Consider the following 13,891-nt stretch of genomic DNA (forward strand, 5'->3'; position numbering starts at 1 on the left):
CCCCACAGGTGGCACAGATTTCAGAATTACTGATGTTCTTTATGTGCAGAATTTATGTTCAGAGTCCTCTCTCAATCGAGGAGGATTTCAGGTTATCTTTGATGATGCTAAGTGTGCAGTCCGAGACAAAGAGAACGATTATGCTTTGATGTTGTCTGGCACTTCATATCGGGGTCTTTTTCAGCTTGATGTTCATGAGAAAAGATCCGATCTTGCAGTTGCAGTAAACACTCCCACTGCTGCCATGTAGAATGTGGAGTTATGGCATGCCAGATATGGGCACATGAGCTATGGCAGCTTGATGACACTTTAGAAGCATGCTATGGTTGATGCATTGCCTCCTTTGGAGTCACCTCCTCCTCATGCCTGTGAAGGATGCATCCTCGGTAAGATGCATAGATTTTCTTTAAAAAAGGACGGTGCAGTACAAGCTACTCGCAAACTACAGCTCATACATAGTGATGTTTGTGGTCCCATGAGGACATATGCTTTTGGTGGTTATCTGTATTATGTCACATTTATAGATGACTACACAAATTACACTTGGGTCTATGGCTTGAAGAAAAAATCAAATGTGTTTATGCTTTTCGAACACTTTGTGGCCAAGGTTGAAAATGAGACAGGACTCAAGGTGTAGACACTTCACACTGACAGAGGAGGGGAGTATATGTCTCATGAATTTGAGGCATTTTTGAAGGAGAAAGTCATCACACATCAGCTTATAGTGAGGCTTACCCCTCAACAAAATGGCAAAGCTGAGCGGAAAAATAGAACTCTCATGGGAATGGATAGATGCATGCTCACTAGCAAGAAGTTGCCTCACAGATTTTGGCTCGAAGGCCTCATGTGTGCCAATTATGTTTTTAATTGGGCTCCCACAAAGGCTTTGAAAACAATCACTCGCTATGAGGCTTGGCATGGGAGAAAGCCTACAGTGGATCATTTTCATGTTTTTGGATGTGTTGCATATACCCACGTGCTTGTGGAATTTCGACATAAGTTGTTAGATAAGGCACTAAAGTGTATCTTTGTTGGGTATAGTGCAAAAAGAAAAGGCTATCGTCTCTATAATCTTGCCACACGCAAGATTTTTGTGAGTAGAGATGTTTCAGAGAATTCAGCTCATACACATGCTGAATTCACTATTCGAGCTTCTTCGGATGATGTTTTTGAGGGATTGCTTCTAATTGCTTTTGGTTCCCCAGCTGATGCTCATGCTTAAAATCAGCATTTACAGCAACCTCCACCTGCTCCACATGCCGCGATTCAGCCATGTGCTGATTTTGTTCCTCCACAGGGAGTGGATGATGTTGTTAGGCAAGAGATTCAAGAGATACATGCAGCAAAAACAGTTCTGAATTGGTTGCTACAGACTCTCAGGGGGGGGCTCTTTCTATTGAATCAGCTTATGCAGGTACTCTTCTTGAGTGATGAAGAAGAACCTGAAACTTTTGAAGAAGCTAAGGATAATGTGCCCTGGATGAATGCCATGCACAATGAATTGCAGTCCATTAAGAAAAATCAGACTTGGGATGTTGTGGATTTACCACCAGGAAAACATGCCATTGGTACCAAATGGGTTTTCAAAGTGAAAAGAAAGCCAGATGGGTCTATTGATAGGTACAAGGCACGGCTAGTTGCCAAAGGCTATGCTCAGAAAAAGGGCATAGATTATGAGGAGACTTTTGCTCCTACATCCCAGATGACCACCATCAAATCAGTTATTGCCGTGGCTGCAGCTTTTGTTTGGAATGTCCATCAATTGGACATAAAAACAGCTTTCCTTAATGGGTACTTGCAGGAAGAGGTTTATGTCAAACAACCTCTTGGCTCCGAACTTTCAGGCAATGCACTATAAGTTTGCAAGCTGAATAAAGCTTTATATGGTCTGAAACAAGCCCCACGTGCATGGTATGCCAAGATTGATGCCTTGCTGGCAAATAAGGGGTTACATAATAGTCCCACTGAAAGCACCCTCTACATTAAGAAGGATGGGGGGGATATTTTGGTCATCATTCTTTCTATAGATGACATGCTGCTCACAGGGTCAAATGAGGAAATACTTGGAGATTTCAAAGCTGAATTGAAAGCTAAATTTGATATGACAGATTTGGGCATGTTAAATTTCTATTTGGGGATCCAGTTCATACAAGACAAGCGTGGCATTGTTATGTCTCACCTTGATGGGTTCAACATGCAAGATTGTAAGCCTACAACCACTCCCATGGAGCTAGGACTGAAGCTTACTATGTATGATGTAGGTGAATCAGTGGATGCCACACTTTACAACCAGGCTGTTGGATGCCTCATGTATTTGTGCAATACATGGCCCGATATTCTATATGCAGTATCTCAGGTGAGTAGGTATATGCACAGCCCAAAGACAACACATTTGCAGGCTGTAAAATGCATCTTCCGTTACTTGCAAGGTACAAAGTCTTATGGCTTTATGTTTTCCAGGGGGATGACTTGCAGATGCATGCTTACAGTGACTCAAATTGGGCTGGAGACTATGACACTAGGCAGTCCATAAGTGATAATTGTTTCTTTTTGGGGAAAGCTTGCATTTCTTGGCTGAGCAAGAAACAATCTACTGTGGCTACTTCCTCATGTGAAGCTGAGTACAGGGCAGCTTTCAGAGCGACAGTTGAATGTGTTTGGCTGCGTTGTTTGTTTGCTGATCTTCATCTCTTATTGGAGGGTCCTTCTCTAATTCTCACTTATAGTCAGAGTGCTATAGCAGTGGCAAAGAATCTTGTGTTTCTTGCTCGCACGAAGCACATTGAGGTTCATTATCATTATGTCAGAGAGAAGTTGCATGCACGGGAGATCAATATGATCTATGTGTCAACACACGACAATGTTGTAGACATCTTCACCAAAGCACTTCCACGTGAGAAGTTTGAGGCATTTCGCAGTGCCTTGAACTTATTTCCTTTTGGTGATTGATCACTTCCCTGTACATCATCACATTGGCATCTGCAGGGGGGTGTTAGAATTATTGGCATATTCTAGGTAGTGACCAATGTAATCCATAAGTGAGTTAGGGGCACTTTTTCCTCACTAGAGGTTTTTCCCCGTAACCACAGTTAGTGAGTTAGTGTGGTTTTGTCACTTAGACAAAACCACCTACACACTTGTAGTTCCTTAATCTTATCTATTCCAGCTTTGACGTTTTGCTCTCTGCTCTCTTGCTTTCTTCTTACTTCCATTTCAATAGGATTCTTCATGATAAAGTCTTTGCCACGGTAGTATAGATTCGTTTAAAAAATTAACCATCTCCTTCAGAATAGAAGATTTTCTCATCTTATTTATACACAACACATTGCTATGGATTTCATCACAGGGTTGCCTTCCACAGAGTGGGGATGGGATATCATTTTTGTGGTGGTTGACAGAATGACAAAGGAGGCCCATTTTATACCCACTAAGACCCGTTATTTAGGATCACAGGTTGCTTTGGCAATTCATCGAGCATGTTTTTAAGCATCATGGCTTCCCTTGGGAGATTGTTAGTGACAGAGATGCAAAATTTATGGGTCACTTTTGGCTGGAGTTATTTACAGCAATGGGTACTTCTCTTACACCTAGCAGCGCTTACCACCCTGAGATGGATGGATAGTCAGAAAGGGTAAACAAATGGCTGGAGGAGTGTTTGAGGCATTTCTGTCATGACACATAGAAGTCTTGGAATAAGTGGTTGGCACTTGCTGAATTTTGTTACAACAGTAGCAAGCACATCTCTATTGGCATGAGCCCGTTCGAGGCTATGTATGGATGCATAGTGGGTATGCCATCTTTAGTTGCAGACATGGCTGTGAAAAATCAGCAAGCAAGAAATGACTTGGAGAGTATGGATGCCCTTCTGCAATTGGCTAAAAAGAATATGCAGGATGCCCAAGCCAATCAGAAGAAGTATGCGGATGAACACAGGAGGTATCTGTCTTTTGAAGAAGGGGATTATGTGCACTTACGCCTCCATAAGAACCGTTATGCCTTGCTGAAAGGTAACAACAACATGAAGCTTGCTCAGAGGTATTACGGTTCCTACAGGATCATCCACAAAGTTGGCAAGGTGGCGTATGAGTTGGAGCTACCTAGGACCTCTAGGATTCATAATGTTTTCCATGTGTCCTTGCTGAAGCCACATGTCGGACAGCATGTCCAAGTCCTTCCTGAGCTACCACCTATGAATGAGGAGGGCCACATACTCTATGTTCCGGCGCGCATCATGAGCTTCAGGGATCACGTACTCCGAAACAAAGTCTACACCGAGTATCTTATCAAGTGGCAGGGACTTCCTGAGGATGAGAACTCATGGCAGCTAGAGAGCATTGTCCAGGACAACCCCTATCTCCTACCTGGCTGATTATTATTTGCTGTTTGCTGCACCCATTTAGGTGGAAAATAGGTAGGAAAAAAGAAGGGAAATTGGTGGTAAGATAGGAGAAAGAAGGGGGACTATATAAGTCAGCCCCTAATGATTTGTGTGGTACCATTTAATGTGACATCTAATCCTATCTACTCCTCCCCTTCCTTCTTCCTACGTGCTGCCTACTCCCTCTCCTAATCTGTCTCTCTCTCTCTCTCTTCCTCTCTCTCTTTCCCTTCCTCTACTCTTCCCTCACCTTCTCCCCCTTTCTCTCTCTCCCTCCTACCAATTCTACCCTTTCTCTAATCTGCCCCTTCCCTTCTTTCTTACAAAGCTTCATAGCAGATTGCCAATGCAGCGATCCATTCGCCCTCCTTGACAAAGCTGGTCCTATTTCCTACTATCTTAAACCTGGACTTCATTGCAGCTTACCACTTGGTCCCGGTCCTTTTTTGTTGAGTCCGACAAGGCCTTCATATGCTTGATGGAGTTTCGTGGTTTTTTGTTGATGATCCATGTGCTGATCTTGAGATCTTAGTAGTTAGCTAGTGGGATAACAAAGGCACCCCGGGACGGGGGGGTTCCTTCCAAGGTCCAGCATTTGAGTAGAGCTAATACCATTCCTTTGCTGCTTTTACGCTATTCTGTTTTGAGCTGTGTTCCTCATGGCCCAATCAAAACACCTTTGCCTAAGATGGATGAGTCACTGTAAGGACTTCTAGGTCATGTCCCTTTTATTTGACCTGATGCTGCTATGTTACTGCCTACTTTTTCCTCACCTTGCCAGTTCCAAGGTCTTAGAATAGGCCAAACACTTAGTATTGCCTGACTTTAAGGATGAAAAACCCTGCAATTTGGGAAATAAATAATATGCATGAAATGAATGTGGGAACACTTCATAGAAGAAAAGAAGGGTCCCTGTAGTTCTATTTCTCTTTTCTGGCTAGTTGGGTTACCTTGTAAGTGAACTTTGCATCTGTGTGATTGAGGTTCATTGCAATAATTAAGTCTGTGAAACTTTTATTTCAGATGCAATTTCGCAATCTAAAATGAAAAAATAATGTTTCGACAGAGCAGGAAGCAGCTGCTGCAGGAGTGAATTTTCTCAGTTTGCCAGAGTGCTTCTCATTCATTGGTTCAAAAGATGGTGAATCGTTATCAATTGCTGAGCCTTTAGATGGGCCTATTTTGCAGCAATATCAAACTCTTGCAAGGCAAGACTCTTATTTGTGGTTGAGTTGAACTTGAGCTGAAACAACTTACTTTACGTCCACCTTTCAAGGCAGGACAATCTTGTGCGTTGTAAAAAGTTGCATGCGGAAGAGCATTCACAATAGTTCATTTAACGTTTTCATTTATTTTTTCTCCTTTAGCATAGCATGGAGAAAAAGATTGGGGGTTTTATGCTTTGACTTGAAATGATGATCTGAACCAGCAAAGAGTTCTCTGTTGGAGCAAACAGATGTGGACTGAATAAATAAACGTCTATAGGGTGCTTCTCCTCAGGTCAAAATATTTTTGTACTTGAATTGCGTATAACAAGTTTACGTGGAATGTCAGATTATGTAGCCGGACATTGCTTGATTGCTGGTATCAAACACTGATCAGGATCACAAACCTTACAAGACAGTGTAAATTCATTGTAAATTCAGCAATCTAAAAGAAACATCTTGAAGCAAATATTTTGAGTATTGTCTTTAAATTGTCTTTTTCCTAATCCTTTTCTGCGTGGGAGAACAGACCGAGGTGGCATAGTTTAAGATTGTTATCAGGTGTGGTCACTGTTGGGATTTCTGCTTGAAGGTTTGTTCTTGTATTAGACATCCATAACTGTTATGCTCAACTGTTGTGCTTCATACAGGGAAGCTGGACTATGGATTTCCCTTGGAGGCTTTCAAGAAAAGTGCCCCGATGGAGCACGGCTATTCAATTCTCATATTCTACTTGATAATCTGGGGAACATTCAAAGCTGCTACCGGAAAATTCACTTGTCAGAAAATGTTTCCTTCCCCACATCAACTTGCTTGTATCTCTGCAGTCTTTTTGCTTTTAATGAGGAGAAAACCTGATGCATCTCACCTCTTCAAATCTGTCACAGCTATGGATGGTTTGTAGAGTCTGTCTTAAATTTTATCTGGATATTGTGCAGATTTGATGTTGATGTTCCTGGGGGGCCTGTTCTAAAGGAAAGCAACTTCACTGCACCTGGTACTGCCCACTGTGTATGCTTTATAGATGGTTTATTTGAAACAAAATAGTAGAGGACTTCAGAACAGAAGAAAGTTATATTTCAGGGATCAAAGAACATCAAAGCAAGCATGCTGAGTGGCCCTCTATTTGTTGTACACTCGGAGGATCCAAAGAGGAATGGAAATCAAATGTTTTTTCTGAGCTACAAAGTGATAAGACAAATCAAAATCCTTAATTTGATTTAATCATTTTGCAGGTTCAGAAGTTGTCGTGGCAGATAGCCCAGCAGGACGATTGGGTTTAACAGTTTGCTATGATTTGCGATTCCCAGAGCTGTATCAGCGGCTTCGTTTTAAAGAAAATGCTCAGGCTAGCATAATCTCTGTTTCATGTTTGGATATCAAGTCTTCGTTTTCTGGATTGTATAATTCATTTTTCATATATTAACTATCTGTTCATAGAGGATTCTGACATCCCTTTACTATTTTTACCCAAATAAGTCCTTCTTACTATGTACATATCAAATCAGTTGTGGAGATTATATGAACCAAAAGTGCTAATATCCTTGAGCCTAGCAAAGAATATGAAGTGGCAAAAGCCTATGGGGAACTACTTTTTGACAAACTGTGGAGGCAATATTATTTTGTGATCTTGCTACCTTGAACAATAAGCACGAAGCCACGCCTATGTTTGTACACAAAAACCTGCAAAATTGGGAATGCTATGCCATGGGACAACCAGATGACCACTCCCATATATTCTTTTGGGAATAAATATGTCCATCCACAAGGTTTTGAGATTTCCTAGTTCAAATGGTTAGTACTGTTTCTTACATGACTTGTCACGTTTGCCATTGTGTGAAGCTGCTAAAGCCATGCCTTTGTATATCTAGTGATGTCTTCTGGAGACGTTTGATATGAGAGTGCCCCTCGTGTCAAAAAATGAGGGTTAACCTCCCACATGTGACATTGCATATGAGGAACACAATGAGGAGTAATACTTGCCATAGGTTTGGGTTTGGGCTGGCACACAGTGGTCCGCCATTGAGCTATCTTCAAAAAGTTGTCCCTTTTTACCTTTCAGGTGGTCCCCCTTTTCAAAATCTCGTGGGGTACCCATCCCCCAAAATTTTGAGGAAATTTCCAAAAATGGTTTAGAAGGGTAAATGGTTTGAAACCCTTCCAAACCTTACCCTAAAATATTTATATGCAGCCAAATCACTTTCCAACTCCTAAACCTTCTTCTTCTTGATTAGTTCTAATCGAAAACAGTTGCTGCTTGCATGGAGTTTATTTTGCCATGTCCTAATCACAAATATTTGTCGCTTTGACTTCCCATCTTCAAATCTATTTTCCAAATCCTCTTATGGATCCATTTCAAGATCGTAGCAACAAGAGTCACCATGTTTGGACAGCCATGTGGGCAGTAGATCAGCTGTTCACTGGCTGTGGGATAAGGGGATGAGTTCCTGGCTGTGTGCTCTATCCAAAACCATTATTATGCAAGCCAAGGGCTGAGTGGAGGATCAGCTGAGCTCTCTCCCCCTGTTGAGAAGCACAACGTGAGCCCACTGCCTGAACTGGCATGTCTCTCAAGGTCCCTCTTCCCTTGAGATCACTCAATGTCTATCTTACCTTGAGATCAAGGCATTATGATGTGAGCCAAGGTCCGAGTGGAGGACTGACCTCTCCCCCATTGTTGGTAAGCCCATTGCCTGACCTGGCATGTTCAGTGGTAAGATCACTCAAGGTCCAAATGTAACGGACCAAAATTTTGGGAATGTAAATGTGTGCGATTGTGCATGCAGAGACTTGACGCTAATTGGGCACACCAATGGGGGAGAGCGGCCTCGTGAGAGTACTTGTTTCTATTTGGGTGAGAAAGAAAGAAAGAAAGAAAGTGTATTATTGTCCACTAAAGGCCAAAATGGGCCCATGGGACATCAAGAACTCTGCGTACAAGATAGCATAAAATCAACGTGCCACAAAGAAGAGGCATCGTCGAATATCATCTAAGTGCTACGCAATACAATGCAAGTGAAAGTACATAATGTCAAATCCGAGCCTAAATACAAAGTAAGCTAGATGCAAGGAAACCGCCCCTGGGTGCAAAATGGGGGGATGAGTACAATATGTCAATGCAAAGATACAAGTCCATGTATCACGGAGTCTGAGAACCAAAATAATACTGGAAATCCTGTCCATCGACTCTGCCTCCTGCTATGAGAGTACAAATCTGAGCAAAAGTGAGGTGAGCGGCTGGTAGGGCGAGATCTCCATGAGTATAGTCTCCTCCGAAAAGCTGCCAAGCGGAGGTGTTGCTTCTGTGACAGAAGCTTGCAAACCTGACCCGTAGTATTAAAGAGGGAGGCACCCATCTGAATGAAGCTGTCATCTATAATGCGTTGAGCCATATGAAGGGACCTTTTAACCCATGCATACCTGTCCCGATAGGTCATTCGGTCAGCCATGTCAATAAGTTCGCCATATTCCTCGAAGGCCGCTTTCATCCCCTCTTGCTCTGGGTCCTCGAGAGCTGCCACTGGAGCCAGTGTGTCGATGTCTAGGTAACAGCTTGGAGCTTGGGATACCTTCTTGTTGGAAGCGATTGTCTCTTGCAAGGGAAGTGTGAAAATTTGGTCCAAGTCCTCCTCCTCCATGCAAACAGGAGACCGCTTCCGCTTTAATGCATACAGCAGCCGTTTGTGTTCCTGGCTCTGTTCCTCTATCTGGACCTCATGGGTGAATAGATCTCCCGAGGAGGTTGCGAAGTAGGTATCCAACATATCATTTTGAGGAAGTGGAGGACAATCCGCTGGAAAAGGTATCTTACCCCCAGCAAAAATAACCTCGCCAGGTCGAGTTTCCAGTAAGTCCTGTCCAGCAGCCTCCATACTTGGTTCAGGAGTCAGTCGTCGAGACACCCGGGGTGGGATCTTCGCATCACCAGTGGCTCCCAAAGTAAGATTCAAGTTCAATAACCTGTGTCGTTCTGATGCCTCTCCATCAAGAGATTCCAAGGCAGAGGTGCCTGCTGCCGTAACAGTGCCTGCTGCCGTACCTTCTGTCGAGGGATCCCCCTGAGTTGGGGGGTTAATGTGCATATCTTTGCACCCTACTGACCCTGATGAGATGATCGGAGGGGAAATGGTCATGACTGCGGGTGAGGTAAGTGGTAATGTCCTGCCATGGTGGGTGAGACCTGAGGAGGGCAGGGGAGTGACCGGAAGAACATCAGGGAAATTACAATCTGCCTCGAAGGGGATGGATGGAGAGGCGACTCCTGCATGAGCAACTGATGGCAAAGCTCCAGAGGCTGGCCCAAGAGGGAATGGCTCAGAAACCTGTGCTACAGATGTGGGTGGAGCAAGAGTGGGAATGGGGACTGGAGATGCAGATGTGGGGGGAGCAAGAGTGGGAATGGGGACTGGAGATGCAGATGTGGGGGGAGCAAGAGTGGGAATGGGGACTGGAGAGGAAGAGAGGACAGAGACTGATGCAGCAGAGGCCGAGGATGCTGGGGCCGCACGAAGGGCCAGTGGAGATGATCTCAAGTGGGGGATCATAGGAGCGGAGGGTGGGCGGTGAGGAGAGGATGAAGTATGTGAAGGTGGAGGAAAAAGTGCAGGCGTTGCAGCCCGCCACTGGTGCAAGAGGTAGGTGAGGTGAGGTCCACAAGTACAGGTGTGTGTGCTTCGGCGTGTGCGATTTCGAACAGTGGCCCGGAAGGTTGAATAAAAGAGGGATGCAAAATCATACTGAGTGATGGTGAAGAGAGCATTAAGAGCAGGACGGATACCTTTCGTGATGTAGTAATGCCCGGGTGCTGAATAGAAGCGAGTGAAGAAGTAGCGTGTGATCACTGCTTCTGTGCTTCCACCTTCCAAAACCTTTTTGCAATCATATCCCCTCCTGTTGGGTTTGCATTGTGAAAGGAATGACAGGAGATGTGGTGAATCGTCGGAAGGAGGCTGAATAGGGAGAGCAGGGAGCCCCATGTAATGTGAGACCAAATTGGGTGTGAGAAGCTGCCTGGAGCCCATGAACTCAAAAGTGTCTGTGACATAGTCGTAAGATCTGATGAATCCTGTACACAGTTCCACATCCAGCGGAGGGAAGAGTACTTGTCGAACTCAGTTAGACTGAGGGTCTGGATCTCGGAAGATGACAATACGGAGGATAGTTTGAGGTTCGGATCAAGAAGAGGTTTAAACATAACCCGAACGTGGGAGAGGGGAGGGGTGGTTACCGAAGGGCTCTGTATCTCCGTTGGCCCACCCGACCCTTCTGAATGTGGTCTCCGTGCAGAGGGGGTGTAATCTGAACCCCCATGGTCAGAAGAGGAGGCACTGGAGCTCTGAGAGTGGAAAAGAACCCCCCGCTGCTGTCTTGATTGCGGTGGCTCTCCATCCGAGATGATAGTGATCTCCGGATTAAGATGGGAATGTATCACTGATGAAGTCGGTCCTGCTAATGAAGTCGGCCCTACCGATGAAGTTGGCCTTGCTGATGAAAGTAGCTCTGCTGATGAAGTCGGCCTAGCTGATGTAGTCGGCCCTGCTGAGGCTGTAGGCATGGGTGAGGTCATGTGCACTGCAGAGGCTGCCTGAGACGTCATGGCGGTATAGAAAGGAATGAAGAGCTTATCTCTGGGCAACCGTGGCTTATACTTAGACTTCTTCTCGAGCATGAAGAAGAACAAGAGGTAAAGTGTAAGCTAATGACGAAGCAGGAAAGGAAGCTGATGACGAAGCAGGAAGGTGAGTGATGACAAGGCAAGAAAGGAAGCAGGAAGGGAAGGGGAGCTGGTGACGAGGTAGGGGAGCTGCTGTCGAGGGCTTGAAGCAGGAAGGGAAGGGGAGCTGGTGACGAGGTAGGGGGGCTATTGTCGAGGCGTTGGCAAGCCCGCTGAGATAGAACGAGATAGTGGGGTAGGTGGTGACAAGAGGGGGAGCTGATGGTGATGAGAAGGGAAGCTGATGGAGAAGCACGAAGGCTAGAAAGGAAGCAGGAAAGGAAGGGGCGTTAATGACGAGGCAAGAAGGAAGTTGGCCAGATGATAACGAGAAGGGGAGTCGATGAGGAGGTCCAGAGAGGAAGCTGGCGAGGTGCTAGTGAGGAGGGGAGCTGGCCAGGTGATAACGAGAAGGGGAGTCGATGACGAGGTCCAGAGAGGAAGCTGGCGAGGTGCTAGTGAGGAGGGGAGCTGGCCAGGTGATAACGAGAAGGGAAAAGGAGAATTGCGATGGAGGGAGGGCTGCAGAGAAGGCTGCAGGAGAATGCGCTGGAGGGGAGGCTGCAGGAGGAGGGAGGCTTCAGGAGAAGGCGTTGGAGGGGAGGCTGCAGGCTGCAGCAGGAGGGTCGCGATGAAAGTCTGCAGGAGAAGGCTGTAGGAGATATGCGATGGAGAGAGGAGGAGGGAGGCTGCAGGAGAAGGCGTTGGAGGGGAGGCTGCAGGAGAAGGAGGGAGGCTTCAGGAGAAGGCATTGGAGGGGAGGCTGCAGGCTGCAGCAGGAGGGTCGCGATGAAAGTCTGCAGGAGAAGGCTGTAGGAGATATGCGATGGAGAGAGAAGGAGGGAGAGAAGTAGAAGTAGAAGTAGAATTTATTAGCGTCCTCTGGGGGCCAAAAAATGACCCATGGGACTCGTCTCGATACAATGTAAAAAGAGTCTCCTCAAGGAGAGGGGTCAGGAGTCAATGAGTTCCTGACGACAGGTAAAAAAACGAGTGACAAAAGATCCCAATGCTCCGGAGAGGCAGTGAAGAGAACTGATGTCAACTGAGCGGAGTCCCCCAGTATCTGCTAGTAGTCCTCCCTGATATGTGCATATCGGGGGCACTGTAGAGCTACGTGTGCCTTCGTCTCAACTGTCTGCATGTCACAAAGGGTACAGACTCTAACATGTCTGGGCTGGTGTATCCAAGCTCCGTGCTGAATGGCAAATGTATGAGATCTGGTACGGAACCTGGCGATGTTTTTGTGATATAGAAGGGGGATAGGTGTGCTAATATAAGGCTGAGCATGAGTCTCTATGGACATGTATGTAGACCGACATGTGGGGTTTATGTTGTCTTGGTAATATTCCAGCTTTACCCTCTTTTCACTTGTCAACCAGCGATTCCGCAAAGTGCTTTCTCATCCAAGCAGGAGGGAGTGCCAAGGCAAGAAATTATTATTTTGTTAATCAATAGCCATTAGTACATTATTACATTAGATTCTTATTTGATGGTGTGGCATATGTTTGTATTATGATGGATCAAGGGAGGTTGATAAAATTTGTAATTGGATTCGCCATTTAGAGCTGTACCTTGCCTAGCAAGGCAAGACCAATCAATTGAAGCTTGCTCTTGCTACAGGGGTTTCCATTTTCAGAGCAAAAACCCTCGAGCGACAAGCGGACAAAAGGTGGGAGGGGTCAAAATATTTAGTCTCAAGCATATTTGGGGAGCACAAAATTCCAAATATTTCCAAGGAATATGTAAGTACATATGAAATATTGATGAATAGAGATAGATATAAATATACCTTTATATAATATCCATATATAATGTCCAAGTGGTGACTTATTTAATGACTTTCAAGTATCCTTTTTTTGTCTTTCACCATTGGATAGATCATGAAATTTTGAGCAAATACTCTTTACAGTTCCTTAGGCTGAGCTAAGAAAAAGGTATAACCCCTTTTTAATAGACCCTCCAAGTGTATTCTGCCAGAGGAACATGGTTTGAAGAGCTTGCCCCAACCCTATTCCGCCGGCGGAATACCTGTTGAGGGTCTACTAAGAAGGGGTAATAACTTTTTCTCCCTACCTTGGATTGAGGAGCTATTAAAAGGAAAAATGCTCAAAATGTTATGATCTATGCAATGGTGGCTTAAAAGTATAATTATGAGAGATATATAAGAGATAAATTGGGAATTTCAAGGTATATATGAGAGTTACAGCTTCGCCCTAATTCATATTATGGTGGGAAGAAGTTCAGTAGAGATCACATTTCCTTAAAAGTACTTAGGTTTGGAGGATTGGAAAATCCCCTCCTTACCTTACCATATTTGAAAATATAGTAGAGGTGAATTTATGAGAGATTATAATGGCTTCAAGTCTTAGGGTTTTCAATATCTCTTTCCTACTCATCCAAGGAATATGGTATACATTGTTACATGAGAGTTTCTCAATACTTTAAATATGGGATTGCTAAAGCTAAGGGAAACTCTTCTAAATCCATTGAATTACCATAATCCTCAAAAGAGAGTATGGTAGGGATGAATTTTATAAGAGTTTCTAAAGTGTTCACTATTTGTTCATATATAGATGATGTTCTCTAAAATGA

General features: G+C 44.5%; 1 protein-coding gene across 1 annotated transcript in view; it reads left to right on the plus strand.

Annotated features, from left to right (window-relative positions):
* The window catches only part of LOC147885179 (Nitrilase/cyanide hydratase and apolipoprotein N-acyltransferase family protein), a 93,003-nt gene that overhangs the window by 15,212 nt on the left and 63,900 nt on the right, over nucleotides 1-13,891 (plus strand). Inside the window, exons 2-5 of the mRNA XM_087397653.1 lie at nucleotides 5,450-5,586; nucleotides 6,234-6,362; nucleotides 6,522-6,580; nucleotides 6,819-6,931. Of these exons, the coding sequence (XP_087253779.1) occupies nucleotides 5,450-5,586; nucleotides 6,234-6,362; nucleotides 6,522-6,580; nucleotides 6,819-6,931 (438 nt within the window). The remainder of the gene's footprint in view (nucleotides 1-5,449; nucleotides 5,587-6,233; nucleotides 6,363-6,521; nucleotides 6,581-6,818; nucleotides 6,932-13,891) is intronic.

Source organism: Dipteris shenzhenensis, chromosome 26 (genome assembly GCF_047967505.1).
Source record: "Dipteris shenzhenensis isolate YYH24624 ecotype China chromosome 26, Dip_SZ_1.0, whole genome shotgun sequence".
NCBI classification, from domain to species: domain Eukaryota; kingdom Viridiplantae; phylum Streptophyta; class Polypodiopsida; order Gleicheniales; family Dipteridaceae; genus Dipteris; species Dipteris shenzhenensis.